Raw genomic sequence first — 27,060 nt, 5'->3', positions numbered from 1 at the left:
CTCTCAGTTAATTCAGCTCTGTAGTGTCAATACTGTTTCATACTTTTGCGGTGACTCTTTACCCTTATCTCCCATGTCTTTCTTAATTAAGCATCTGTGCTACTTTTTAATTACTCTTTCTGATGTGGTTGAGATGAGTGGGGTAAGATGTAGAGCTAATCCATTTATATAAATTAGTACTTAATTTTATGGTATGTTCCTAATAGTGAATTTATTAGTCAGTCTTGTCTACCCAAACTATATGTAGTCTTTAAGGTCAGAAGTCATTCTTCTTTTTTGCCTGGCACATACAGATATTCTTTAAATGCTTACTACCATTCCTTCTCTATCTCACATACTACTGAGAATGTAGTTTAACTTAATAATAATTAATAAAGGCTTGTTGACTGAATGAAATTTATCTGATTTCCATGCCTTAAATAAAGGCAGATGATACTGTATGTATTATTGTCCTTGTGCATTCCATAGGTTAGGTTTGCCTGGTAAGGAAATGGGGGAAGATACCCCGGACGGGAGCAGTGCCACAGTTCTGCTAAATGTATGGCATTAATAGCTATAAAGTATATAAAGATATAGGTCACATATATCTAGGATATATATAGACTATATATTTACATGTAGGATATAAATATACATTAGCACTTATAAAGCATATCTGCTCTACTACCATTTAATTTTTAAAAATTAAAAATAAATTAGAAATAATCTCAAAATTATAAAAAGATTGTGTACAGTAAAAGGTCTTTTTCTTTTTCTTACCATTGAGAGTAAGCTGTTGACTTGATTCCCCAGCAACCATGGACACTTCAATGTGTAATTTCAGTAAGCAAAGACATTCTCCTATATAACCACAATATAACAACAAAATCAAGAAACACTGAAAAATTGCTAGCATCTGATTCTCACACCACATTCAACATTTACCAGTTATATCAGTATTGTTCTTTATAGCAAAAAGATACAGTTTAGAATTATGCATTGCATATAGATGAATTTTGTTGTCATGTGTCTAAAGTCATCATTTTTCTGGAACTATTCATCAATATTTCTTTGATTTTCATGACTTTGATATTTATGAAAATTATAGGTCAGTTTTTTTGTAGAATGACCCTCAATTCAGATTTTTTGGGTTCATCCTGATTAATTTTTACTTATAGGTTTTTGGCATTAATATCATAGTAGGGATTTTGTATTCTTATTGCATCTTAGCCCAGCATGTCCTACAACATGTTATTCATATTTCTTTATTGAGGATGCTTACTTCAGGATGATTTCTGCCAAACTTTTCTTTGTGAAGTTTCTCTTTTTCCCTTTGTAATCCCATTCCTCATAAAATTTTCAATTTATTCATTCATTTGTATTAATATGGACTTATGGTATTTAGTCTCACCTTTTGTTTATAACTTTTTAGTAACTTTAGTGTGGAAGCTGTACCTTTTCAAAGGACTTTTTATAACAAATGTCAGCAAACAGCCTATGAGCTGGCTGTTTTTGTAAACAAAGTTGTATTGGAACACAGTGATGCCCATTCACCTATGTTTTATCTATGTCTCCTTTGATGCTACAATGGCAAAGTCAAGTAGTTGCTATGGACACCATATAGCCTACAAGCCCAAAATATTATCTGGCTGAAAAATTTGATGATGCCAGGTTTTGTTTTGTTTTGGTTTTGAGACAGAGTCTTGTTTGGTCACCAGACTGGAGTGCAGTGGCGATCTTGGTTCACTGCAATTCTGCCTCCTGGGATCAAACAATTCTCCTTCCTCAGCTTCCTGAGTAGCTGGGACTACAGGCGCGTGCCACCGCACCCAGCTAATTTTTGTGTTTTTAGTAGAGACGGGGTTTCACCATATTGGCCAGGATGGTCTCGATTCCTTGACCCTGTGATCTGCCCGCCTCAGCTTCCCAAAGTACTGGGATTACAGGCGTGAGCGATATTGCCAGTTTTGAAACTATTTTTTCTCTTTACAAAACAATATCTTAATTGAATTTTTGTGTAAATTACCATACAAACATTCTTGCTGTGTTGGACTTCACAAATATTTAATGAACTTCTGTGCACTAGGGCAGTGGTTCCTAAACTGCCTGCAGAGGATGCTCCAGTCAACTCACAGGAAATGAATATTTTTAATTTCCAAGAGAAATTTCCCAGTGAGATTTGACATCTGTGAGACTCTGAGCAACTTAGTAGCTCAAAGCAGTTTACTTCTGGGGTCCAACCCACAGACCCAGACAGGCATGGCAGATGAATAATGTACACTGACACAGATATTTTGCCTGGTAGTCTGGCTAACCTACACTGAGAAGGGTGTGGTAAAGAGTTAGCAGCTGCAGCCCAATCAGCCAGCAAAGTTGTTTTATTTAGTACAGATTAAATGGCAAATGTCTTGAGTAAACACCGCTAGAGGGTAATTGACATTGCTGGCCTCCTGAGTAGAGAGCAATCAAGCACCCTTGGATAATCAAAAGGTCTTAAGACTACATGAGTAAACAAGCTATTTAGATAAACTCCTCTACATTCCTATGTATCTAAGCCCTAAGCTTTTAGAAGAATTCAGCTGCCTTCAGCCAAACCTTTTACTGAAGCTATGCAAACCCCCCCGCCCCGCACCTTCCAAGAAAGTTTGTGACTATTTCCTATAATTTTTCTTCTAAAATTTTTCCCACCACCTGGACTGAACTCCCACATCTCCTCTTTTTCTTTCTTTCTTTCTTTTTTTTTTTTTTTTTTTTGCATCTGGCTTTATTGATTGAAGAGTACAGATGTGTTCAGTAACAGGGCTGTTAGTCAAGGTGGTCATTGCTCTTATTCCGGCTTTGCATCCTAGAATTAGTAAATAACATAAGACAAACATAAGTATAATCAGTGACATTCTTTTCCAAACAAGGAGTGACCTGGCACCTTAGTCTGATGTGTGCCATTGCTAAGGAACCCCACTAAGGGTATGTTAATTCCTCCTAGCCAAGCAGTCCTCTCATTAGAGGCTGAGAAGGGAGTGTCTGCTTAAGTAACAGGACGGGGAAGGCAGATTAGAAGATAGGCTCGAATAGAGTGTAGCAAGTACAGGTTGCAGGCAGAGTGAGAGAATAAAAAAGGAACAAATTGTCTGGGGTGAATGGTGTTTGGTTTGGAGTAGGATTTGCTTAGCCTACTGAGTTGCCTTCTTCAGCATAATGTTCAGGGCCTGTGGAATCGACATTGCCTGGGGCTGCAGGAACTGTAGGGTCTTTCCTAGGCTGGTTTGAGTTTTTAATTCTTTCCATCCTTTGATGAGGACGTAGTCTCCAGGCTGGTGCTGGTGTACTGGAAATTCTAGGAGTTGTGCCTATGCTAAGTAGGAGAACTTTTATAATCTTTGTTAAAGAACAGGTTAGTACTTGAAGAAAAACCTGTTGTGCTTTATTTTAATGTCTAGTTTATAGAAAAACTGGATACTTCTTTAACTTTAGCCAATATGTTTACACACAGAATTTCTTTTACAATTAACATTTTAAAACTTGCTTAGACCTTCAAAACAAAAATTATACATTTCTTACATAAGTTTCTTTTTATAACATTTTTCATGACTTTCACAATCTCTGACATTCCTTAACTTTCTTTGTTTTATAACCTTCCTCACTAAAGGTGCATTCTTACATCTATAACATTCTTAACATTTTTTTCTCTTCTTCCTACTTTATCTCTCTCCTGTCTTACTTTTTGTGTCTCTCTCTGATCTCTGTCTCTTCTAGTCTCTCACTTATTCTTTCCCACTATTTCTCTCTCCAATCTTTCTGTTCTGTCTGATCTCAGAAGGTAAGCAGGGTCAGGCCTGGTTAGTACTTGAATGGGAGAACGCATGGGTACAACAGGTGCTATAGGGTCAGTTTCCTCATTTCTGGAACCGTGTTGGGTCTTAGCCACACCATGGTCAGGTTTGATGCATTGTGCTGGAATCCAGAGAGGACCTGAGGGGTGTGAACACAAGCATATCCTCTTCTTTATGTTAGCAAATAATTTGGACCACACCATACGTTACTGTTTACATCCTTCCACAAAACTGCAGGTTTTATATCCTGAGAGGTTTTAGCAAAGTGCTTTTCTACAGCTTATTGAAATTTGTCATCTATATTTTAAAAATTGAGGATTAAATAAGGCTTGTGCTAGTAGTGTTGCAGGATCCTTACCCATACTCCCCTGTTTTTGTTTTTTGAGCATAATTTTAAGGGTGGAGTGGGCACTTTCTGCTATGGCCTATCCTTGGGGGTTATATGGGGTACCTGTGGAATGCTGGATATTCCATGTGTGGCAAAATTGTTGAAATTGTGAGCTGTTATAAGCTGGACAATTTTAAGTTTTAATTTTAGTAGGCTGCCCCATAAATGCAAAAGTTAAAAGAAGATGTTTAATGATGTATTGAGTGGATTCTCCTGGAAGAGCATGTGCACTAATTAGATGAGTGTTGGCATCAGCGGATACAGGTATATATCTAAGTTTTACAGATTCAGGGATGTGTGTAACATCTGTTTGCCATAACTGATTAGGTTCTAGTCCTCTAGGGTTAACATCTGTTGAAGGAGGGGAAATGCCTGTGAGCTGGCAATCTGGGCATGGCAGGATAATTTGTTTACTCAGTCTCTGGGTAAGTTGAAATTGTTTAGATAAGTTTTTCCATTTTAGGTTGAAAAATTGATGCAATGGGGTGGCTTGGTCAAGCAGTGATGTCATAATTTTTAGGTCTGCTTGTTCATTGCCAAAAGCCAGTGGGCCAGGCAGTGAGCTGTGGGCTCAAATATGCGTGATAAAAATAGGATGTGTGTGTTGATCTAGCAACTGCTGAAGTAAAAGAAAAAGTGTACACAGAATGGGCTCGAGAGTAGACTTTATGAGGGCTGTTTCAAGGTTTTGCAATAAATAAACAGAGTAGGGAGAGCCACTAAGCAGTGTTAATGGGCTGAATGGAAAAAGTTTCTAAGGTCAATGTCAGGACCCCAATCAAGCTCTCTGAGTGTTAGTAAATCCAGATTGAACGAGAAAATTATGTGGTCTCTACCACACTGCTGCTTTTCCATGTTTACACGAACCATTAGTAAACAATGTTAAAGCATTAGGTATAGGAGAGTGAACTATTTTTGTAGGTAAGAGCACAGAAGTATGAGATAAGAACTGAAGGAGTTTATCAGCAGGAAGGGTATTCTCTGTTTGACCTGCGTAATCAGAGAGTGCTATTTGCAGATCTAAAGATAGAGACAAAACTGCTTCAAATTGCTTTTTACTTAAAGGAATCCTGAAGATATCAGGATCATAAGCTAATGATTGCATCATCTGCAGCCTGAATACTATGACTTTATTGATTAACTGGATATAGGGAGACAGTGTTTTAGTCCAGGTATGAGAGCAAAAAAACCATTCTAGGAAGCACAGTCCCAGGGTTATTTGTTCTATTAACCCTGTAGGGGAGTGTTTGGTGGGAGAAAATAAACAACTGAACCAAATAGCCTGGATCTATGCGATGTAGGTGCCCCTGAGAGATGGCTTGTTCTATTTCCTCAATTTTCCTTTTTGCTGCAGGGGTTAAATATCTGAGAGAATCTAGGGCTCTATTGCTCTTTAAGATAGAAAAAAGTTTTGCAAGTTGTAAGTAGTTATGCCCAAGATGGGGCAAAGCCAGTTTATATCTCCCAGTACTTTTTGATAAACATTTAAGATATGTAAGTTGCTAGTATTTAATTTAACCTTTTGAAATCTCACTGACCAGGAAGTCAGTATATAACCAAGATATTTCCAAGGAGAGGACATTAGTAGTTTTTCAGGTGCTATGATTAAACCTCTTCACTTTGTATTCTTTACGACAGAGGCAAACAAACTTAAAAATACTGACTGTGTTGGGGCTGCCAGTAATATATCATCCATAAAATAAATAGTATTGCAATTAGAAAATTATTTTCTATTGGGGAGCAAAGCCTGATCTACATGGTACTGACACATGGAAAGACTGTTCAGCATTCCCTGAGGAAGCACTTTCCAATGAAATTGGCAAGTTGACCTTTCATTATTAATAGCTGGTAATGTAAACACAAACTTTTCTCTGTCCTGTTCTGCAAGAGGAATAGTATAAAAGCAGTCTTTTAAGTCAGTAACAATTATAGGCCAATCTTGAAGAATTGCTGTGGGGGAAGGGAGGCCCCGTTGAAGGGGTCCTATAGGCTGTAGATTAGCATGAATAGCACATACGTTGTGCAAAAGTCTCCATTTACCAGACTTCTTGGGAATGACAAAAATGGGCAAATTCCAAGGGCTGTTAGATGGTTCTATATGGCTGGCTTTTAATTGCTCAATGAATTCAACTAATTCATGGGCTTTTTGTAATTTCTCTCCCTTCAGAGGCTATTGTTCTACCTAAAGAGGATTTTAAGAGAGCTACATTAGAGGTAGGGGAGGAATTACAGTGGCCTTTATTAGAATTTAAATTTAACTCAAATTTTAGCAGGGAATTATAATTTGGGATGTCACTTGTACACAAGGAACACATGAAATCTTACTTTGGGCCACCCGTGGAGCTGTTTCAAGGTTTTCAGGACAGTGGCGTGGGTCCTGGGTGGCAACCGCACTGCACCTGCTTATGTGCCACTTTTTGTCTGCACCATTCCTTCCTCCCGATGCTGGGCAGATGCTGCCAACTCAGTTGGTGGGAGCTTTCCCACTGCCAAAGTTTGCCCTCCATCCACTGCCCATTTGGCTGTGCGCTTCAGCATCTAATGCCTTTTCTTAACTCTATAAATGTACACCTAATTTCCTTGTTGATATTGTATAACTGGGCAGGCTAAGAGCTCCCCTTCTTATGGTGCTTGCTTAAGACAGGGTCCCATAGCTGTAACATGTCCCTTGTTTTTGTTTTTTTTTCCCTATTTATTGGAGGAAGGGGCTCAGGCAAAACCTCCATTTCCTCTTTGTTATTTTGTTCCAGTGACAGCAGGGCTGAGGGACTCAGGGGTGATAAAGTAGGTCACGGTTCTTCCTCCTCTTTTTAGGCTCTTCTGTGTATAATGGGACCAGAGCTGCCCTCACTAAAGCCCATAGCATTGGAGATGATACTGGGACCCGTTGCCCTTGCACATGATGTTGTTTAAGATTTCTTCCCACTTGTTCCCAGAGCTCTATGTCTAGTGCATCTTTTCTGGGAACCATGGATTAAGTGATACAACAATTTGCATTCAGTTGCTTAATGGAGCCTGTGAAACTGAGGCTCCACTGGCTTGGCAGCTGTTTCAATACTTTTATATACTGCCTTTGTTGTGCTGCTAACTATTGTCTCACGATGAAACCCTAGCCTGAACAGTTCCCTCAAACTTGGAGATCCTGAGTGGGCACCAGTGACCTACTGACTTAATGACTTATCTATGTACTGACTTACTGACTGCGAAGTCTTCACCTTCATTTTCAATGGTTCCATCACGATTCATTGCAGCTATTCCTCAGAGGGGGCACCAAGTGCCATTTCCATTACAGCTGATCCTCACACCTGACACCAACTGTCGTTTCCATTACAGCTGTTCCTCACACAGGGCACCAGCTGCTGGGATCTCACCCACAGACCCAGGCTTGCACGACAGATGAATAGGGTACACTGACACAGATATTTTGCCTGTCAGTGCGACTAAGGGTCCTGGCCAGTCACCCATACCAAGAAGGGTCCAGTAAAGAGTTAGCAACCTCAGCCCCGATCAGCCAGTGAAGTTTGCATTTATTTAGTACAGATTAAATGACAAAGGTCTTGTCAAACACCCATAGAGGGTAATTGACATTGCAGACCTCCAGAGCAGAGAGTAGAGAGCAATCATGTACCCATAGATAATCAAAGGTTGGTCTTAAGACCACGTGAGTAAGCAAGCTATTTAGATTAACTCCTCTACATTCCTATCGTATCTACACCCCAAGGTTTTTAAGAGAATTCACTTGCCTTCAGCCAAATTTTTTACTGAAGCTATGCAAACCCCACCTCCCACAGCTCTGACCTTCCAAGAAGGTTTGTGGCTATTTCCTATAACTATCTGTATAATTTTTCCTCTAAAATTTTTCCCGCCACCCTGACTGAACTCCCATAGTTTACCATTTCAACATTAATTCACACTATCTTTCTATCACATACCTTTGAAAAGCTGAGTTTTCAGTAGTTGTTGTAATTTTTAAAAAAATACCTTGCCAAAATCAGTATGGAGCAGGGAATGAGGGTGGCAGTGTCCAATCTGATATTCTGTTTCAGAAGTTATAGAATGCCCTCCTGGTTCTACACATTCCATTGGTAAGTAGTTGTGGTTATTTAAGAATGATATAAAATATTTTTTCTTTCTATTTACCTTTGTAATTTTTAATTGTTACTAAATTGCTAAACCATGAATACTTACTAAATTGTTTGGACCTAACTACTTAGTAAACAGAGTTGTCACATATTTCTTTTGGCCTAGAGGCACTATGAAAAAAATCCCTGGAACTCTTAGGTATTTTGAACTTTTTCTTGGTTTTTGTCATTGGTTCTGTTTATATGATGGATTACGTTTATTGATTTGTGTATGTTGGACCAGCCTTGCATCCTAGGGATGAAGCCAGCTTGATCGTGGTGGATAAACTTTTTAATGCACCGCTGATTCGGTTTGCCATTATTTTATTGAGGATTGTTGCATCAATGTTCATCAGGGATATTGGCCTGAAATTTTCTTTTTTGTTGTGTCTCTGCCAGGTTTTAGTATCAGGATGATGCTGGCCTCATAAAATGAGTTAGGGAGGAGTCGTTCCTCTTTTTCTTTTGTTTGGAATAGTTTCAGAAGGAATGGTACCAGCTCCTCTTTGTACCTTTGGTAGAATTTGGCTGTGAATCCATCTGGTCTTGGGCTTTTTTTGGTTGGTAGGTTATTAATTACTGCCTCAATTTCAGACCTTTTTATTGGTCTATTCAGGGATTTGACTTTTTCCTGGTTTGGTCTTGGGAGGGTGTATGTGCCCAGGAATGTATCCATTTCTTCTAGATTTTCTAGTTTATTTGCTTAGAGGTATTTATAGTATTCTCTGATGATAGTTTGTGTTTCTGTGGGATCAGTGGTGATCTCCTCTTTATCATTTTTTATTTTGTCTGTTTGATTCTTCTCTCTTTTCTTTATTAGTCTGGCTAGTGGTCTGTATATTTTGTTAATCTTTTCAAAAAAACAACTCCTGGATTCATTGATTTTTTGAAGGGTTTTTCCTGTCTCTATCTCCTTCAGTTCTGCTCTAATCTTAGTTATTTCTTATCTTTTGCTAGCTTTTGAATTTGTTTGCTCTTGCTTCTCTAGTTCTTTTAATTGTGATGTTAGGGTGTCAATTTTAGATCTTCCTGCTTTCTCCTGTGGGCATCTAGTGCTATAGATTTCCTTGTAAACACTGCTTTTGCTGTGTCCCAGAGATTCTGGTATGTTATGTGTTTGTTCTCATTGGTTTCAAAGAACTTATTTATTTCTGCCTTAAATTTGTGTTTACTAAGTAGTCATTCAGGAGCAGGTTGTTCAGTGTCCTTGTGGTTCTGTGATTTTGAGTGACTTTCTAAATCCTGAGTTCTAATTTGATTGCACTGTGGTCTGAGAGAGTGTTTGTTATGATTTCTGTTCTTTTGCATTTACTGAGGAATGTTTTATTTCCAATTATGTGGTCAGTTTTAGAATAAGTGTGATGTGGTGCTGAGAAGAATGTATATTCTGTTGATTTGGGGTAGGGAAAGTTCTGTAGATGTCTATTAAGTCTACTTGGTCCAGAAATGAGTTCAAGTCCTGAATATTCTTGTTAATTTTCTGTCTTATTGATCTGCCTAATATTGACAATTGGGTGTTAAAGTCTCCCACTGTTACTGTGTGGGAATCTAAGTCTCTTTGCAGGTCTCTAAGAACTTGCTTTATGATTCTGAGTACTTCTGTATTGGGTGCATTTATATTCAGGATAGTTAGCTCTTGTTGTTGCATTGATCCTTTTACCATTATGTGAGGCTCTTCTTTGTCTTTTTTTATGTTTGTTGGTTTAAAGTCTGTTTTATCAAAGACTAGAATTGCAGCCCTTGCTTTTTTTTCTTTCCATTTGCTTGGTAAATCTTTCTATATCTCTTTATTTTGAGCCTATATGTGTCTTTGCACATGAGGTGGGTCTCCTGAATACAGCACGCCAATATATCTTGACCCTTTATCCAATTTGCCAATCTGTGCCTTTTAATTTGGGCTTTTAGGCCATTTACATTTAAGGTTAATATTGTTATGTGTGAATTTGATTCTTTCATTATGATGTTAGCTGGTTATTTTGCCCATTAGTTGATGCAGGTTCTGCATATTGTCGACAGTGTTTACATTTTGGTATGTCTTGAAGTGACTGGAACTGGCTTTTCCTTTCCATATTTAGTGCTTCCTTCAGGAGCTCTTCCTTCAGGAGCCTGGTGATAACAAAATCCTTCAGCATTTGCTTGTCTGTAAAGGGTTTTATTTCTCCTTTGCTTACGAAGCTTAGTTTGGCTGGATATGAAATTCTGGGTTGAAAATTCTTTTCTTTAAGAATGTTGAATATTGGGCCCCACTCTCTTCTGGCTTGTAGTGTTTCTGCAGAGAGATCCAATGTTAGTCTGATGGGCTTACCTTTGTAGGTAACTTGACCTTACTCTCTGGCTGCCCTTAACATTTTTTTCATTTCAATGTTGGTGAATCTGATGATTGTGTATCTTGGGGTTGCTCTTCTTGAGGAGGATCTTTGTGGTGTTCTCTGTATTTCCTGAGTTTGAATGTTGCCCTGCCTTGCTATGTTGGGGAAGTTCTCCTGGATAATATCCTGAAGTGTGTTTTCCAACTTGGTTCCATTCTCTCCGTCACTTTCAGGTACATCAATCAAACGTAGGTTTAGTCTTTTCACATAGTCCCCTATTTCTTGGAGGCTTTGTTCATTCCTTTTCACTCTTGTCTCTCTAATCTTGTCTTCATGCTTCATTTCATCTTCAATATCTGATATCCTTTTTCTGCTTGATCGATTCAGCCACTGATACTTGTGTATGCCTCATGAAGTTCTCATGCTGTGCTTTTCAGCTCCATTATGTCATTTATGTTCCCTAAACTTGTTATTCTAGTTAGCAATTTGTATAGCCTTTTTTCAAGGTTCTTGGCTTCCTTGCATTGGGTTAGAACATACTCCTTTAACTCAGAGGAGTTTTTTATTACCACCTTCTGAAGCCTACTTCTGTCAATTCATCATACTCATTCTCTGTCCAGTTTTGTCCCCTTGCTGGCGAGGAGTTGTGATCCTTTGAAGAAGAAGAGACGTTCTGGTTTTTTATATTTTCAGCCCTTTAGCACTGGTTTTTCCTCATCTTTGAGGATTTACCTACCTTTGATCTTTGCTGTTGGTGACCTTTGGATGGAGTTTTTGCATGGTCATCCTTTTTGTTGATGTTGTTGCTATTACATCAACATGATTTGTTAGTTTTCCTCCTAACAGTCAGGCCTCTCTTCTGCAGGTCTCCTGGAGTTTGCTGGGGGTTCACTCCAGGCCCTGTTTGCCTGGGTATTACCAACAGAGGCTGCAGAACAGCAAAGATTGATGCCTGCTCTTTCCTCTGGGAGCTTCATCCCACAGGAGCACCAGCCAGATGCCAGAGCTTTCCAGTCTGAAGTGCTTTGACCCCTGCTGGGAGGTGTCTCCCCATCAGGAGGCACTGAGGTCAGGGACCCTTGTGGAGTTGTTAGTCTGTCCCTTAGCAGAGCTCAAGCACTGTGCTGGGAGATCTGCTGCTCTCTTCAGTGCTGGCAGGCAGCAATGTTTAAGTCTGCTGAAGCTGTACCCACAGCTGGCCCCTCACCCAGTTGCTCTGTCCCAGGGACATGGGAGTTTTATCTATAAGCCCCTAACTGGGGCTGCTGCCTTTCTTTCAGAGATGCCTTGCCCAGAGAGGAGGAATCTAGACTATGACTATAGTGGCTTTACAGCGCTGTTGTCTTTTTATCTTAAAAGGAAAGAATATAAATTCCATGAATTATGACAGTCAACTTGATGTTGATTATGAAATAAATTGCATTATTAAAGGATGGTTTGTGGCCAGGTGTATTTGCTCATGCCTGTAATCCCAGCACTTAGGGTGGCCAACGCAGGTAGATCACGAGGTCAGAAGATGGAGACCATCCTGGCCAACGTGGTGAAACCCTGTCTCTACTAAAAGTACAAAAATTAGCTGAGCGTGGTGGCGCATGTCTATAATCCCAATTACTTAGGAGGCTGAGGCAAGAGAATCACTTGGACTAGGGAGTTGGAGGTTTTGGTGAGCTGAGATCATGCCACTGCATTCCAGCCTAGTGACAGTGCAAGACTAGGTCTCAAAAAAAAAAAAAAAAAAAAAAAAGAGATGGTTTGTGAGTTCTTAGGAATTGATCACTAGGAGGCAGCATTAGCTCACTAGAAAACAATTCCTGCCCCCAAAAATCAGTTTCCTGCTTCAGAAATTATAAATTGGCCCTCTCAGAGGAGTGCTATAGACAGTGTTTTGGTATTTAAGGAAAACATTTGACAAAGTCTTTTTTGGCATCATTTTGAGTAAATTGTATGACATGGTTATATAGATTTCTGGTTCAAGTACACTTCAGAACATGAAGTAATGTATTAACACCAGCCTGTACTGTACTGGCATGCCGTGAGGCTTTTTCCCTCTGGCCCACTAGGAGAAAATCTTTGTTATTCTGGTAAAGTATGGGAATTACATAAACTAGAGAAATTAGAGTTCTTGATATATTGGTTGATCAAATCAGAATCCAAAAGTACCTCCATAGTCTAGAACAGGGTTTGGCAAACCACAGCCTATGGGATAGATCCATCCAGCAGCCCACTTTTTGTACAACTCTCAAGCTAATAGTGGTTTTAATATTTGTAAAACATTGTAAAAAAAAAAAAAAGGAAGGAAGAAAAAAAGGATATGAGATAGAGAATATCTAAAATATTTGCTGTACTACCTGACCCTTTACAGAAAAAGCTGGTTTACACCTATTCTAGAAAAATAAGCAGAATTTAACAAGATGAAAAGATGAACTGAAAATCCTGGACTTTATTCCATAACGACAATCAAACAAAACAATTCCTAGTACAAATGCAGTGTTATAGATGATTAGACTTAGCAGCATGTGTTAAAGTGACTTGGAATTTATAAATTCAAGTTGAATCAATTATGAGATGTGATTATTAAAACTTAATATGGTTTAAAACAATATTTGTTTATAGAAAAAGAGCATTCAGAATATGGAGACAGTCTCATCCCATGTTTTTCTACAATGATCAGATTACACCTGAACTATTGCTAGCCCCTTTTGAGGGGCTGGAACAAGGACCCTTATATAGAAAATTCTGGGAGGTAGAGTTTTCTCTTTTTTATCTCTAAGGCAGCATTTTGTGAATGTAGGCAATGTTCTCACAATTCTGAAACAGGGCAATATTCTCACAATTCTGCAGTGGCTCACGCCTGTAATCCTAGTACTTTGGAAGGCCGAGGCAGGTGAATTGCTTGAGGTCAGGAGTTCGAGCCCAGGCTGGCCAACTTGGCAAAATCCTGTATCTGCAAAAAATACAAAAAAATTAACTGGGTATGGAAGCACGCACCTGTAGTCCCAGTGACTAGGGGACTGAGGCAGGAGGATTGCTTGAAACCAGGAGGTCAGAGCTGCAGTGAGCCAGGATCTCACTATTGCGCTCAAGCCTGGGGGACAGAATGAAACCCTTTCTCAAAACAAAACAAAACAAAACAAAACAAAACCATTCAGAAACAGACACAGTGTCTAAAGTTTTCACCTCAAGCTCACATTTAATTGGCTTAGTGTGAACTTCTTTACAATTTGTTCTCCAAAAATAAAAGAAGAGCTTATCTCAGGCATAAGAAAGTTTTCTGTTTTGGTAGACATTACTAATGTTCACCAATGTGCTCTGGTTCCCCTCCTTTTTAACATGTGGGAAGATATTTGGCCAACGAAATGTGAGCAGAAATAGTGTGTATCATTTCCAGGCAGAAGCATTTAAAAGCATGATTTCTTCCCATGTGGTCATCACTGTGGAAGCCTATATCAAGTTGGGGATGCCATCAGATCATAGCACTCAGCAGTACTTAGCTATTGCATTGAAGACAGTTGAAGTGTTCTTTGCATGATCAAGAAATAAACTTTTTAAAAAATAAGCCGGTGAAAGTTTTGAAGTTGTTACGGCAACATAATCTACCCTGTTCTGGCTGTTTCCCTCCCCAGTATTTAACAGCTAATATCCCTGGACCAGAAGTCAGGTGGCGTGGCTTCTATTCTTCACTCTAATACTAGGTATGACGCTGCAGAAAAATCAATTTTGTCTGTTAAAAGTGACTGTTTGAATAAAAATTATTGGCCGTCTCTTTTAGGGAAAAAAAATCCTGTGATTTTAAAGTCTCTTTTAATATTTTATGTATTCAGAGAAAGTAATGTTTATATCTAAAGTATATGGTTAAAATATACCTTGCCATTTGATTTTTAAAATTTCATAAATTGCTGTCTGTACTAGGACTACCATTATTTATTTTGGATCAAATTGCCTTCTTGTGTAATATTTGCATTGTGTTAGGCCTTAGTATCTGCTAAGAAAGTATATCCTAGGTTATCAAACACCTATTAAATCGCTGTGTGACTTAATTAACTTGAAGCCATTTCTCTATTGGGTCTTCATGGCCAAAATGAAGTGAGGAAAAAAATAGTTTGTTGTCCCAGATCCCGCTCCCAGATCCCACTACCCACTTATTTTATTTTTTTATTTTTATATTTTGCTATATAAATGATATGGCTTTTGTCCCAGAAATTGGACTCTTATCAAGAAGGAGCCAGAATTTTAGTTTTTCCTTCTTACCAACAGATTTATAACTTATCTTCACAATTAGAGGTTTATTTTTATTTCTAAGTTTAGTTACTCTGTAATTATTTGGGCTGAAATATAGCTCTCAGATATATAAATTCCTTAAAACATTCAATATTTGAATTGATTTGGTGTAAATCCAGTTTTCTGAGGTTTAGCTTTCCTTTTAAAGCTCTACTGCCTTTAATAGAAGCTCAAATTCTTTTCAAAAATCTGATGAAATCATCTCGTAACTATGTGTAGTACGTGATCCATACAGTTTCCAGTACTGTTTGAAACTGGCTCTTTGAAAAACCAATCTGTTTCTAGTTCACGTTTTATAGATGAGTCAACAATTGAACATCGATATATTTTGCTCTTTTAAACACTTTATTCTGAAATAGATTGTACTCTGTAGGTGCCAAATCCTTATTTACTGAATGAAAGAATTTAATAGGATTATTATTTTTTTTTTTTTCTTTTTTTTTTATTGCATTTTAGGTTTTGGGGTACATGTGATGAACATGCAAGATTGTTGCATAGGTACACACATGGCAGTGTGCTTTGCTGCCTTCCGTCCCCTCACCTGTATCTGTCATTTCTCCCCATGCTATCTCTTCCCACCTCCCCACCCCCCGCCCCTCCCCCATTTCCCTCCAACAGACCCCAGTGTGTAGTGCTCCCCTCCCTGTGTCCATGTGTTCTCATTGTTCAACACCCGCCTATGAGCGAGAATATACGGTGTTTGATTTTCTGCTCTTGTGTCAGTTTGCTGAGAATGATGGTTTCCAGGTTCATCCATGTCCCTATAAAGGACGTGAACTCATCGTTTTTGATGGCTGCATAATATTCCATGGTGTATATGTACCACATTTTCCCTATCCAGTCTATCATCGTTGGGCATTTGGGTTGGTTCCAGGTCTTTGCTATTGTAAACAGTGCTGCAATGAACATTCGTGTGCACGTGTCCTTGTAGTAGAATGATTTATAATCCTTTGGATATATACCCAGTAATGGGATTGCTGGGTCAAATGGGATTTCTATTTTTAGGTCCTTGAGGAATCGCCACACTGTCTTCCACAATGGTTGAATTAATTTACATTCCCACCAACAGTGTAAAAGTGTTCCTATTTCTCCACATCCTCTCCAGCATCTGTTGTTTCCGGATTTTTTAATGATCGCCATTCTAACTGGTGTGAGATGGTATCTCAATGTGGTTTTGATTTGCATTTCTCTGATGACCAGTGATGATGAGCATTTTTTCATATGTTTGTTGGCCTCCTGTATGTCTTCTTTTGTAAAGTATCTGTTCATATCCTTTGCCCATTTTTGAATGGGCTTGTTTGTTTTTTTCTTGTAGATCTGCTTTAGTTCTTTGTAAATTCTGGATATCAGCCCCTTGTCAGATGGGTAGACTGCAAAAATTTTTTCCCATTCTGTTGGTTGCCGATTCACTCTACTGACTGTTTCTTTTGCCGTGCAGAAGCTGTGGAGTTTGATTAGGTCCCATTTGTCTATTTTGGCTTTTGTTGCCATTGCTTTTGGCGTTTTGGTCATGAAGTCCTTTCCTACACCTATGTCCTGAATGGTTTTGCCTAGATTTTCTTCTAAGGTTTTTATGGTATTAGGTCTGATGTTTAAGTCTTTAATCCATCTGGAGTTAATTTTGGTGTAAGGTGTCAGGAAGGGGTCCTGTTTCTGCTTTCTGCACATGGCTAGCCAGTTTTCCCAACACCATTTATTAAACAGGGAGTCCTTTCCCCATTGCTTGTTTTTGTCAGGTTTGTCGAAGATCAGATGGTTGTGGGTATGTTGTATTTCCTGTGAGGCCTCTGTTCTGTTCCATTGGTCTATATCTCTGTTTTGGTACCAGTACCATGCTGTTTTGATTACTGTAGCCTTGTAGTATAGTTTGAAGTCCGGTAGTGTGATGCCTCCCGCTTTGTTCTTTTTGCTTAGAATTGACTTGGCTATGTGGGCTCTCTTTTGGTTCCATATGAAGTTTAAGGTGTTTTTTTCCAGTTCTGTGAAGAAGGTCATTGGTAGCTTGATGGGAATAGCATTGAATCTGTAAATTACTTTGGGCAGTATGGCCATTTTCACGATGTTGATTCTTCCTAACCATGAACATGGAATGTTTCTCCATCTGTTTGTATCCTCTCTTATTTCGTTGAGCAATGGCTTGTAGTTCTCCTTGAAGAGGTCCTTTACGTTCCTTGTTAGTTGTATTCCTAGGTACTTTATTCTCTTTGTAGCAATTGTGAATGGCAGTTCGTTCTTGATTTGGCTCTCTTGAAGTCTATTACTGGTGTATAGGAATGCTTGTGATTTTTGCACGTTGATTTTGTATCCTGAGACTTTGCTGAAGTTGTTTATCAGTTTCAGGAGATTTTGGGCTGAGATGATGGGGTCTTCCAGATATACAATCATGTCATCTGCAAATAGAGACAATTTGATTTCCTCCTTTCCAATTTGGATACCCTTTATTTCTTTTTCTTGCCTGATTGCTCTGGCTAGAACTTCCAGTACTATATTGAATAGGAGTGGTGAGAGAGGGCATCCTTGTCTAGTGCCAGATTTCAAAGGGAATGCTTCCAGTTTTTGCCCATTCAGTATGATATTGGCTGTTGGTTTGTCGTAAATAGCTTTTATTGTTTTGAGATACGTTCCGTCAATACCTAGTTTATTGAGGGTTTTTAGCATAAAGGGTTGTTGAATTTTGTCAAAAGCCTTCTCTGCATCAATCGAGATAATCATGTGGTTTTTGTCTTTGGTTCTGTTTATGTGGTGAATTACGTTTATGGACTTGCGTATGTTGAACCAGCCTTGCATCCCCGGGATGAATCCTACTTGATCATGGTGGATGAGCTGTTTGATATGCTGTTGCAATCGGTTTGCCAGTATTTTATTGAAGATTTTTGCATCTATGTTCATCATGGATATTGGCCTGAAATTTTCTTTTCTTGTTGAGTCTCTGCCGGGTTTTGGTATCAGGATGATGTTTGTCTCGTAAAATGATTTGGGAAGGATTCCCTCTTTTTGGATTGTCTGGAATAGTTTCAGAAGGAATGGTATCAGCTCCTCCTTGTATGTCTGGTAGAATTCAGCTGTGAAGCCATCTGGACCTGGGCTTTTTTTGGGTGGTAGGCTCTTTATTGCTGCCTCGACTTCAGACCATGTTATTGGTCTATTCAGGGTTTCGGCTTCTTCCAGGTTTAGGCTTGGGAGGTTGCAGGTGTCCAGGAATTTATCCATTTCTTCCAGGTTTACTAGTTTATGTGCATAGAGTTGTTTGTAATAATCTCTGATGATGGTTTGGATTTCTGTGGAATCTGTGGTGATATCCCCTTTATCGTTTTTTATTGCATCAATTTGGTTATTCTCTCTTTTCTTTTTTATTAATCTGGCTAGTGGTCTGTCTATTTTGTTGATCTTTTCAAAAAACCAGCTCCTGGATTTATTGATTTTTTGAAGAGTTTTTTGTGTCTCTATTTCCTTCAGTTCTGCTCTGATCTTAGTTATTTCCTGTCTTCTGCTAGGTTTTGAGTTTTTTTGATCTTGCTCCTCTAGCTCTTTCAATTTTGATGATAGGGTGTCAATTTTAGATCTCTCCTTTCTTCTCATGTGGGCACTCATTGCTATATATTTTCCTCTAGAGACTGCTTTAAATGTGTCCCAGAGATTCTGGTATGTTGTGTCTTCGTTCTCATTGGTTTCGAAGAACATCTTTATTTCTGCCTTCATTTCATTGTTTATCCAGTCAACATTCAAGAGCAAGTTGTTCAGTTTCCATGAAGCTGTGCGGTTCTGAGTTAGTTTCTGCATTCTGAGTTCTAACTCGATTGCACTGTGGTCTGAGAGACTGTTTGTTATGATTTCTGTTCTTTTGCATTTGCTGAGGAGTGATTTATTGCCAATTATGTGGTCAATTTTAGAGTAGGTGTGATGTGGTGCTGAGAAGAATGTATATTCTGTGGATTTGGGGTGGAGAGTTCTGTAAATGTCTATTAGGTTTGCTCGTTCCAGGTCTGTGTTCAGGTCCTGGATATCCTTGTTGATTTTCTGTCTGGTTGATCTGTCTAATATTGACAATGGGGTGTTAAAGTCTCCCACTATTATTGTGTGGGAGTCTAAGTCTCTTCGTAAGTCATTAAGAACTTGCCTTATGTATCTGGGTGCTCCTGTATTGGGTGCATATATATTTAGGATCATTAGCTCTTCTTGTTGCAGTGATCCTTTTACCATTATGTAATGTCCTTCTTTGTCTCTTTTGATCTTTGTTGCTTTAAAGTCTATTTTATCAGAGATGAGAATTGCAACTCCTGCCTTTTTTTGCTCTCCATTTGCTTGGTAGATCTTCCTCCATCCCTTTATTTTGAGCCTTTGTGTATCCTTGCATGTAAGATGGGTTTCCTGGATATAGCACACTGATGGGTTTTGGCTTTTTATCCAATTTGCCAGTCTGTGTCTTTTGATTGGGGCATTTAGTCCATTGACATTTAGGGATAGTATTGTTATGTGTGAATTTGATGCTGTCATTTTGATGCTACCTGGCTGTTTTGTTGGTTAGTTGATGCAGATTCTTGATTGTGTTGCTGCTTTTTTACCATTTGGTGTGTTTTTGGAGTGGCTGGTACTGGTTTTTCCTTTATGTGTGTAGAGCCTCTTTCAGGAGTTCTTGTAGAGCAGGTTTGGTGGTGATGAAATCTCTGAGTGCTTGCTTGTTCACAAAGGATTTTATTTTTCCTTCACTTATGAAGCTGAGTTTGGCTGGATAGGAGATTCTGGGTTGAAAGTTCTTTTCTTTAAGGATGTTGAATATTGGCCCCCAGTCTCTTCTGGCTTGTAGGGTTTCTGCTGAGAGATCTGCTGTGAGTCTAATGGGCTTCCCTTTGTGGGTAACCCGACCTTTCTCTCTGGCTGCCCTTAGCATTTTCTCTTTCATTTCAACCCTGGTGAATCTGACGATTATGTGCCTTGGGGTTGCTCTTCTTGAGGAGTATCTCTGTGGTGTTCTCTGTATTTCCTGGATTTGAATATTGGTCTGCCTTGCTAGGTTGGGGAAGTTTTCCTGGATAATATCCTGAAGAGTATTTTCCAGCTTGGATTCATTCTCTTCATCACATTCAGGTACACCTATCAGACGTAGATTAGGTCTTTTCACATAGTCCCACATTTCTTGAAGATTTTGTTCATTCCTTTTTGCGCTTTTTTCTCTGTTCTTGCCTTCTCTTTTTATTTCATTGAGTTGGTCTTCGACCTCTGATATCCTTTCTTCTGCTTGGTCAATTCGGCTGTTGAAGCTTGTGCATGCTTCACGAAGTTCTCGTGTTGCGTTTTTCAGCTCCATCAATTCACTTATTCTCCTCTCTATGCTGTCCATTCTCGTCAGCAGTTCGTCCAATCTTTTTTCAAGGTTCCTATTTTCTTTGCGATGGGTTAGAACATGTTCTTTTAGCTCATTGTAGTTTCTTACTACCCATCTTCTGAAGTCTGATTCTGTCATTTCATCACCCTCCTCCATCCGGTCTGGTTCCCTTGCTGGTGAGGAGTTGTGATCACTTTTAGGAGGAGAGGTGTTCTGGTTTCGGGAGTTTTCATCCTTTTTACGCTGGTTTCTACCCATTTTTGTGGGTTTATCCACCTGTTGTCTGTCTCTGTCCCAGGGAGTTGGAGCTTTATGAGTTTCCGTTGCACTACTGCCTTTTTTGATTTTTTTTTTTTTCAGGTCGGACCCGCCCAGCTAGCAGCACGCCTAGCCTCTGCCTGCCCGCAGGGGCTTTGCTGAGCTGCTGTGGGCTCCGCCCAGCTGCCCTGAGCTCTTCCCTGTAGTCCTTTTTATATGGGCGTAGTTAGAACTGTCTGGGCAATGGTGGCCCCGCCTCTGTTATGGCGGACTCTCTCTGTTGTGGCAGGTTGCCTCGGCAACGGCGGGTTGCCTCGGCAACGGCAGCCTGCCTCCGTAGCGGTGGAGAGTCTCAGTAATGGCGGAAGCCCCTCCCCCACGGAGCCGGACCGTCCCGGTTCAGCTGTGCTTGGTTTGAAGGGCTCAACCCAGAGGGTTTCCAATTACTGTTTTTGTTTTCGTTGTTGTTGGGGGTGGAGGGGTGGGACCAACCGAGCCTGATCACCTGGCTCCCTGGCTCAGAGTCTTTTCTTTTAAGTTGAACGACCCCGCGTTCCGGTCGCTTGTTGAAAAGGCGCCGGGATCTCCCGTGCTGCGACTCATGGAGTCGGCTCGAACCGCGGCGCCGGCTCCTGGCGGATTTTTTGCCTAGGAATCTCCTGGCCTGGCTCGCTATTTCAGATGAATGGGCTATTCTGCCGTCTCAAGGCTCTGCTCGCCAGCTAAGAGGGCTCCCAGACCAGTGGCTTTTGTACGGAGAACCGCAGCAACAGGGAGTGGTCACAGCAGCCGCGCGGGCGGAATCAGCCCCGCGGGGGCCAAAACAGCCACACCGGCTGGGACTGCGACGCTGGCCACCCCTCTGCCTGGGTATCTCCTGGTCTGTGGGCAATAAGAGTTCGTCTGGAAATGCGGCGTCCACTCACCCTCTGCACTTTCACTGGGAGCTGAAGTCCTGAGCTGTTCTTAGGCGGCCATCTTGAAAGTCCAGCCTAATAGGATTATTAAACCAGCTATTTTGTGAAGCTAGGATTCAAAGTTCTGAATTTTTAGTTTAATTTCTCCTCATTACCTCTATTTAGTTTTTAAAAGTTAAGGAAATTATTTTCCAGCTGGACATTGGTGGCTTACATCTGTCATTGCAGCATTTTGGGAGGCCAAAGCAGGCAGATCAGTTGAATCTTGGAGTTTGAGACCAGCCTGGCCAACGTGGTAAACCCTGTCTGTACTAAAAGTACAAAAATTAACCTGGCGTGGTGGCATATGCCTGTAATCCCAGTTTCTTGAGAGGCTGAGACACAAGAATTGCTTGAACCCAGCAGGTGGAGGTTGCAGTGAGCTGGAGAACCATGGCATTCCAGCCTGGGCAACAAGCAAGAGGCAAGACTCTGTCTTTAAAAAAAAAAAAAAAAAAAAAAGAATAATTATTTTCCATATTATAAAAGACACTTTAAATTCACCAAAAGCGCATTAGATTTTTAAATTGTTTTTAAAACAAGTAAATCATATGGCAGATCACTTCTGAGTTCTCAACTCTTCTTTATCTAAAATCAGTAAAATTAATTTAAATGTAACTTTATTACAAAACATAATATGAATTTTGTTTCTAGCAGGCCATGGCTTCTAGTTCTGATCCTGGCTTTGTCGCTAGCTATGTGTCCTCATATAAGTTAATGATGTTTTAGAGCATTTGTTTCATTATTTGTAAAATTAGAGTTGTCTAGTGTATGCTTTCCTAGTTTTCTTTTTTAACTCTGTGTTGGTTTCTGTTTGTGTGTTTTAAAATATAATTATTTAATCTAGGCTTTTTCTTGTTTTCAGGAGTGTGTATAATGGCCCATCCTCTAGAATACACGTTCATAGTCTCTTTGACCTTTTTAATTCTAATATAACATACATGTACTGGTCAGCATAGGCTAGATTGTGCAGCAGTAACAGCTTCTCTAACTTCAGTACATTAAAACAACAAAGCTTATTTCAGGCTTCTAATACCTGTCTGCCTATGATGTGTGATTTGGGATCTTTACTCTGTGTTGTCCTCATTCTGGTACTCAGTCTTTCAAAGTACCCACCTGCAGAGTTTTGCAGGTGCTGTAGCAAGGTGAGAGAAAGAATAGTTGTATCATATATTGTCTTTGAAAGTTTTCAACCAGAAGTAAATACATGTCACTTTTGTTTAGATGACTTTGACCAAAGCAAGTCATATGGCCATATCTAACTTCAAGGGGGCTAGAAGTGCTATCTCACAATGTGTCTTGGACACACGAAGACACAAGAATATTTGATGAACAGCTCTTATGACTAGCCATTAGGTTTTAAATCAAATGTTGAAATTTGGTAGGAGTATAAATTAGAGGTACATTTGTGGAGGGCAGTTTGCAGACATATGAAAAAGATAGAAATATGTCTACCATTTGATATTGCAGTTTCAATTTTAATAAATTATTAAATAGGCATGGTTTATACATTCGTAGAGCATATTTTATGGGATGGGAGGCAAGAGGGATAGCATCAGAAATAATTAAAGTGAGACAGGTTAAGAGCTATGATAGAGAAATACGTAGGGTGATTCTAAAGCATACAGAAAACATTCTCATCCTCTATTTTCCAGTTGACTGATTCTCTCTTCAGCTGTGTATAATCTGCTATTAAATCTCCCTTGTTGAATTTTAAATTTCAGTTCTTATAATTTTTTGTTTCTAAGAGAGTTATTCAAATCTGCTAGGTTACTTGTTATAGTTTCCTATCTCAGAAGATATTTTCAAGCTTGTCTTTTATGAAGAAATTATTTTCTCAATTTATCCTATCATTTTGAGTATCTACAAATCTTTTGGTAATGAAAATTAAAAGTGACATGGTTATAATTTATTAAAATCTGACAGTGTTCAGGGGGAAAAATGGTCCAGATTGTGTATATAGATTATAACCTTTAAAAAATTTGCTCAAAGTGAATATTATTAGGTAATACACAGAAATTTTAGGATTTGAGTTAGGTGTTTGGGATTATGACTGATTTTTAAAACATTTTTCTAAACTGTCTATAATGTTATTTCATCGTTTCTACTTTTTCCAACTTTGTTGAGGTATGATTGACAAAACTGTATAAAATTAAGGTATACAATGTGATAATTTGATCCATATTATAAAACAATTTCCACAATCAAGTTAGTTAATATTTCTATCCCTTCACCTAATTATTATTATTCTTATTTTTTTGTAGTGAGAACATTTAAGATCTATTCTCTTAGCAGGTGCCAAGATTACAATAGAGGATTGTTAACTATGATCATCATGCTCTCTTTCATAGCTTTTAGAACTTAAGAGATGAGGCTGGCAAACATAACTTAAAAAACAAACCGAAAGTAATTAATTATATTAATGGGAAATAATTTATTAATAGAATTGGAGTTTTAAAAGATATTTACCCTTGCCTTTTCATCAAAAAAGTTCTGAGTTTCTATCACAAATTCAATCAACATTGTTAGATGTGTCACTTTTATCCTTCTTGTCTTGATGATAGAAAGTTTAAGTCCATGTAGTGCATGGAGTACAAAAGGAAAATTATGCAAACATACTTTTCCTTTTCTTCTCACTCTTTTTTCTTTCTTGTATGAGCTAGATTCATGTCACCTCTAGAAGCAGAGTTAGGAATGCAGAGATTTTTTAGCATTTGGAGGGAAGAAGAAAATAAAGAGAAAGATAGGAACTTTTTCTTTGAGAGTTTATTTTCTGCTAGAAAATACTATGTCTCTCAAGAAGAAAACTGTGCTTGTGGGACCAAAGATATTTAGCATTTTTTAAAATGATTAAACTCTTCATAATACTTTTTGGAAAATGTCTTTTAGGAAGAAGAAAGGCGTATGGCATCTGTTTTAGCCAAAAAAGAGGAAGAGAAGAAACGGGAAAGTCATAAACAATCTTTGCTTAAGGTATTTTCTCTGATGTCTGCCTGGATATGTGTGCACACGTAGACACACATACCCAGAAGCTACTGAGGTAGTCTACTAGAAAAGTGGTTTCTAAGCTTTATAAGTTTCATTCAACAGAATGAAGCTAGTTTTAAAAGGAAGAGATGAAAAATAAATATAATTGAAATTATAACACTTTTATTTCATACCAGTGCATCTTGTGTATCCCATGGCCTGTTCACTTCATTTTGCAAAGTACTGTAATTGACTGAAATCTTAATATATATATATACATATAAATATATATATATGAACTCTGCTACATGTTCATTTAATGATAACTTTTTAAATTTAAACAGTTTCTGATATAGAAGTGATAAAGATTTTGTGGAACTAGGAATGGAAATTTGTTTTAAATTGGTTTAAAATTATTTAGCAGATATTAATTTCCTTAAAGTATTATCTTTTAAATATTTTATATTAATATCACAAAGTATAATAAATAAAGACAGCTTAAAATGTATAGTTCATAATATGCATCATGCTATTTTCTAAAATTAAGGATATCACCTTGATTATCATTACTCATTCATGTTCTGTATAGAAGCTTTTCTTTTTAAAATTAAAATGGCACTCAGAGTTCAAAAAAAATTACCAGGCAAGCAAGGTGCTATGTACCTGACGTCTGAACTACTTGGGAGGCTAAGGCAGGAGGATTGCTTGAGCCCAGGAATTTGAGTCTAGCCTCAGGAAAATATAGTGAGACAAAACAAAATGTCACTTAATATGACTCTTTAGTTATAAGGTTTATTTAGTATTTTTATTTTTAGTAAGAGGAAACCCGTGGGGAATCAGGAGACCCGGGTTCTAGCCCTAGCTCGGATTTGGAATCGTGATAAAACAGACCCTCAGCATTTGGTGAGGATTGCTCATGCAGCTCTACATATTGATCATTAAGAAAGTGAGATGGATTGGGTATAGGACAGGAAGAGTGTATAGACACTATCTTCTGCCTTGTTGCTTTTCTATCTTTTTATTTTCATTGCAACCTGAGAAGTGAAGGGAAGTAAAAGTTATGGCATACACTGTTGTGGTCTTCCTTGGACTATGAAAAAGAGACTCAACTGGCAGAAGTTGGAATTTGGCACCTTCTAAAATATTTGTCACTCTAGCACATACTTGGCCATTTATTGGCATCTAGCTATTAGAAACATAATTGTCACTGATATACCAAATGCCTCTGTGATCTTTAAACTTTTCTTTGGGTACCCCCTTCTGCCTTGCAGAATCTCTAGCATTCTCTAACCCTTCTTTTGCTGCTGCTGCTTCTTTCTTTTTTTCTGCACAGATGCCCAGAGCCCTTATGTGTCCTCCTGACCAGCCGTTAATTAATCCCCACCTGACCTTAAGATAGGCTATACTCCTGTATTAAAATATGTCTTCCCTTTTCCTGGCCCCAGTAAAATTAATCATTCTCTTAGTCAACCTGATATTGATCTGACTTTAATAACTTGAATTAAGGAAGCTTAACTTCAGCACGAATGTAGGAAAGTGTTTGCATTTTCAAAGACTATCCTGTTATAAATTTGTTAACATACTCAGCAGTCTAAAGACATTTTATGCCCTTTTTCTAAGCACTGCTATATCTACCTCATTCTGAATATTTCTTTCGCCTACCCCTGCCAGCCAGAAAACCAAATGCATGAAGCCAGCATGAGAACCATCATCTATTAACTGACTGCCATGGCTTCTTTCAAAGTGGCCTTGATACTGAGTTAAAAAAATAAAAAAGCCCAACTTGCTTAGATTAAAAATTGGGTTGGCACAGTCATCAGCAAGTAACTTAAATAGAATTCCTTAAGTTAAGAAGCATTTTTATTATAGATTAGGGATTTACAATAAGAATTGCAGATTTCTACTTGCTTTATGTAAGGAACACGTACATAAAATGTCAAAAAGTCTCCAAAGTATATACATATTAAATATAACCCGCTGAATTATACACTCAAATTTGAAACACAAAACAGTAGATAAAAAGAAGCCAAAAACTTTTTTTTTTAAGAGATGATGTCTTATTGTGTAGTCCAGGCTGGAGTGCTGTTCACAGGTGTGACCATAGCACACTACAGCCTTCAATTCCTGTGCTCAATCAGTCCTCCTGAGTTAGTCTCCCAAGCAGTTGGTATTTCAAGTGTGCACCACTGCACCCCACCCCCCCAATTTTTTTAAAACAGAAATGGAACTTTAAAAACTTTAGTTTTAATTAAGCAAGCCATATCACTTTTTGTAACTATCTAATGCCATGCATACATGCTAAAATCTTAGATAACCCAAAATTATACAAATACATGTGAAGAGGTACAACTAAAAAGAACTATTCTACATGTACATATGCAGTGAAAAAGTGGACAGAGAACCTTCCTCCTAGCCTTCTCTGGCTCCAGAGCCACCAGGCAAAGAGGGGTCGGTGTCACACTCAGCTGACTTTTCAATGCAGGATTGTAGTCTTAGCAAAGACTACCATGTCTGCTTTCAGCCTTCTGATCTAATTGATAAGCTGTAATTAAATATTATCTTTTGATAATTGAAACTTTATCAGAATAGGGATTTTTAAATCCTAAAACATTTAAATCCTAAAACATAAATCCCAAAACATTTCAATTTAG

General features: G+C 38.6%; 1 protein-coding gene across 5 annotated transcripts in view; it reads left to right on the top strand.

Annotated features, from left to right (window-relative positions):
- Positions 1 to 27,060, top strand: part of LRRC49 (leucine rich repeat containing 49) — a 141,486-nt gene that overhangs the window by 78,228 nt on the left and 36,198 nt on the right. For all 5 annotated transcript variants that reach the window (XM_074392730.1, XM_010340288.3, XM_074392731.1 and 2 more), the window contains one exon: positions 24,332 to 24,415. In XM_074392730.1, coding sequence (XP_074248831.1) covers positions 24,332 to 24,415 — 84 coding nt within the window. The remainder of the gene's footprint in view (positions 1 to 24,331; positions 24,416 to 27,060) is intronic.

This window comes from Saimiri boliviensis, chromosome 2 (assembly GCF_048565385.1).
Source record: "Saimiri boliviensis isolate mSaiBol1 chromosome 2, mSaiBol1.pri, whole genome shotgun sequence".
In the NCBI taxonomy this organism is placed as follows: domain Eukaryota; kingdom Metazoa; phylum Chordata; class Mammalia; order Primates; family Cebidae; genus Saimiri; species Saimiri boliviensis.
Note: the sequence above shows the minus strand (reverse complement) of the source record. Positions and strands in the feature narration are given on the sequence as shown.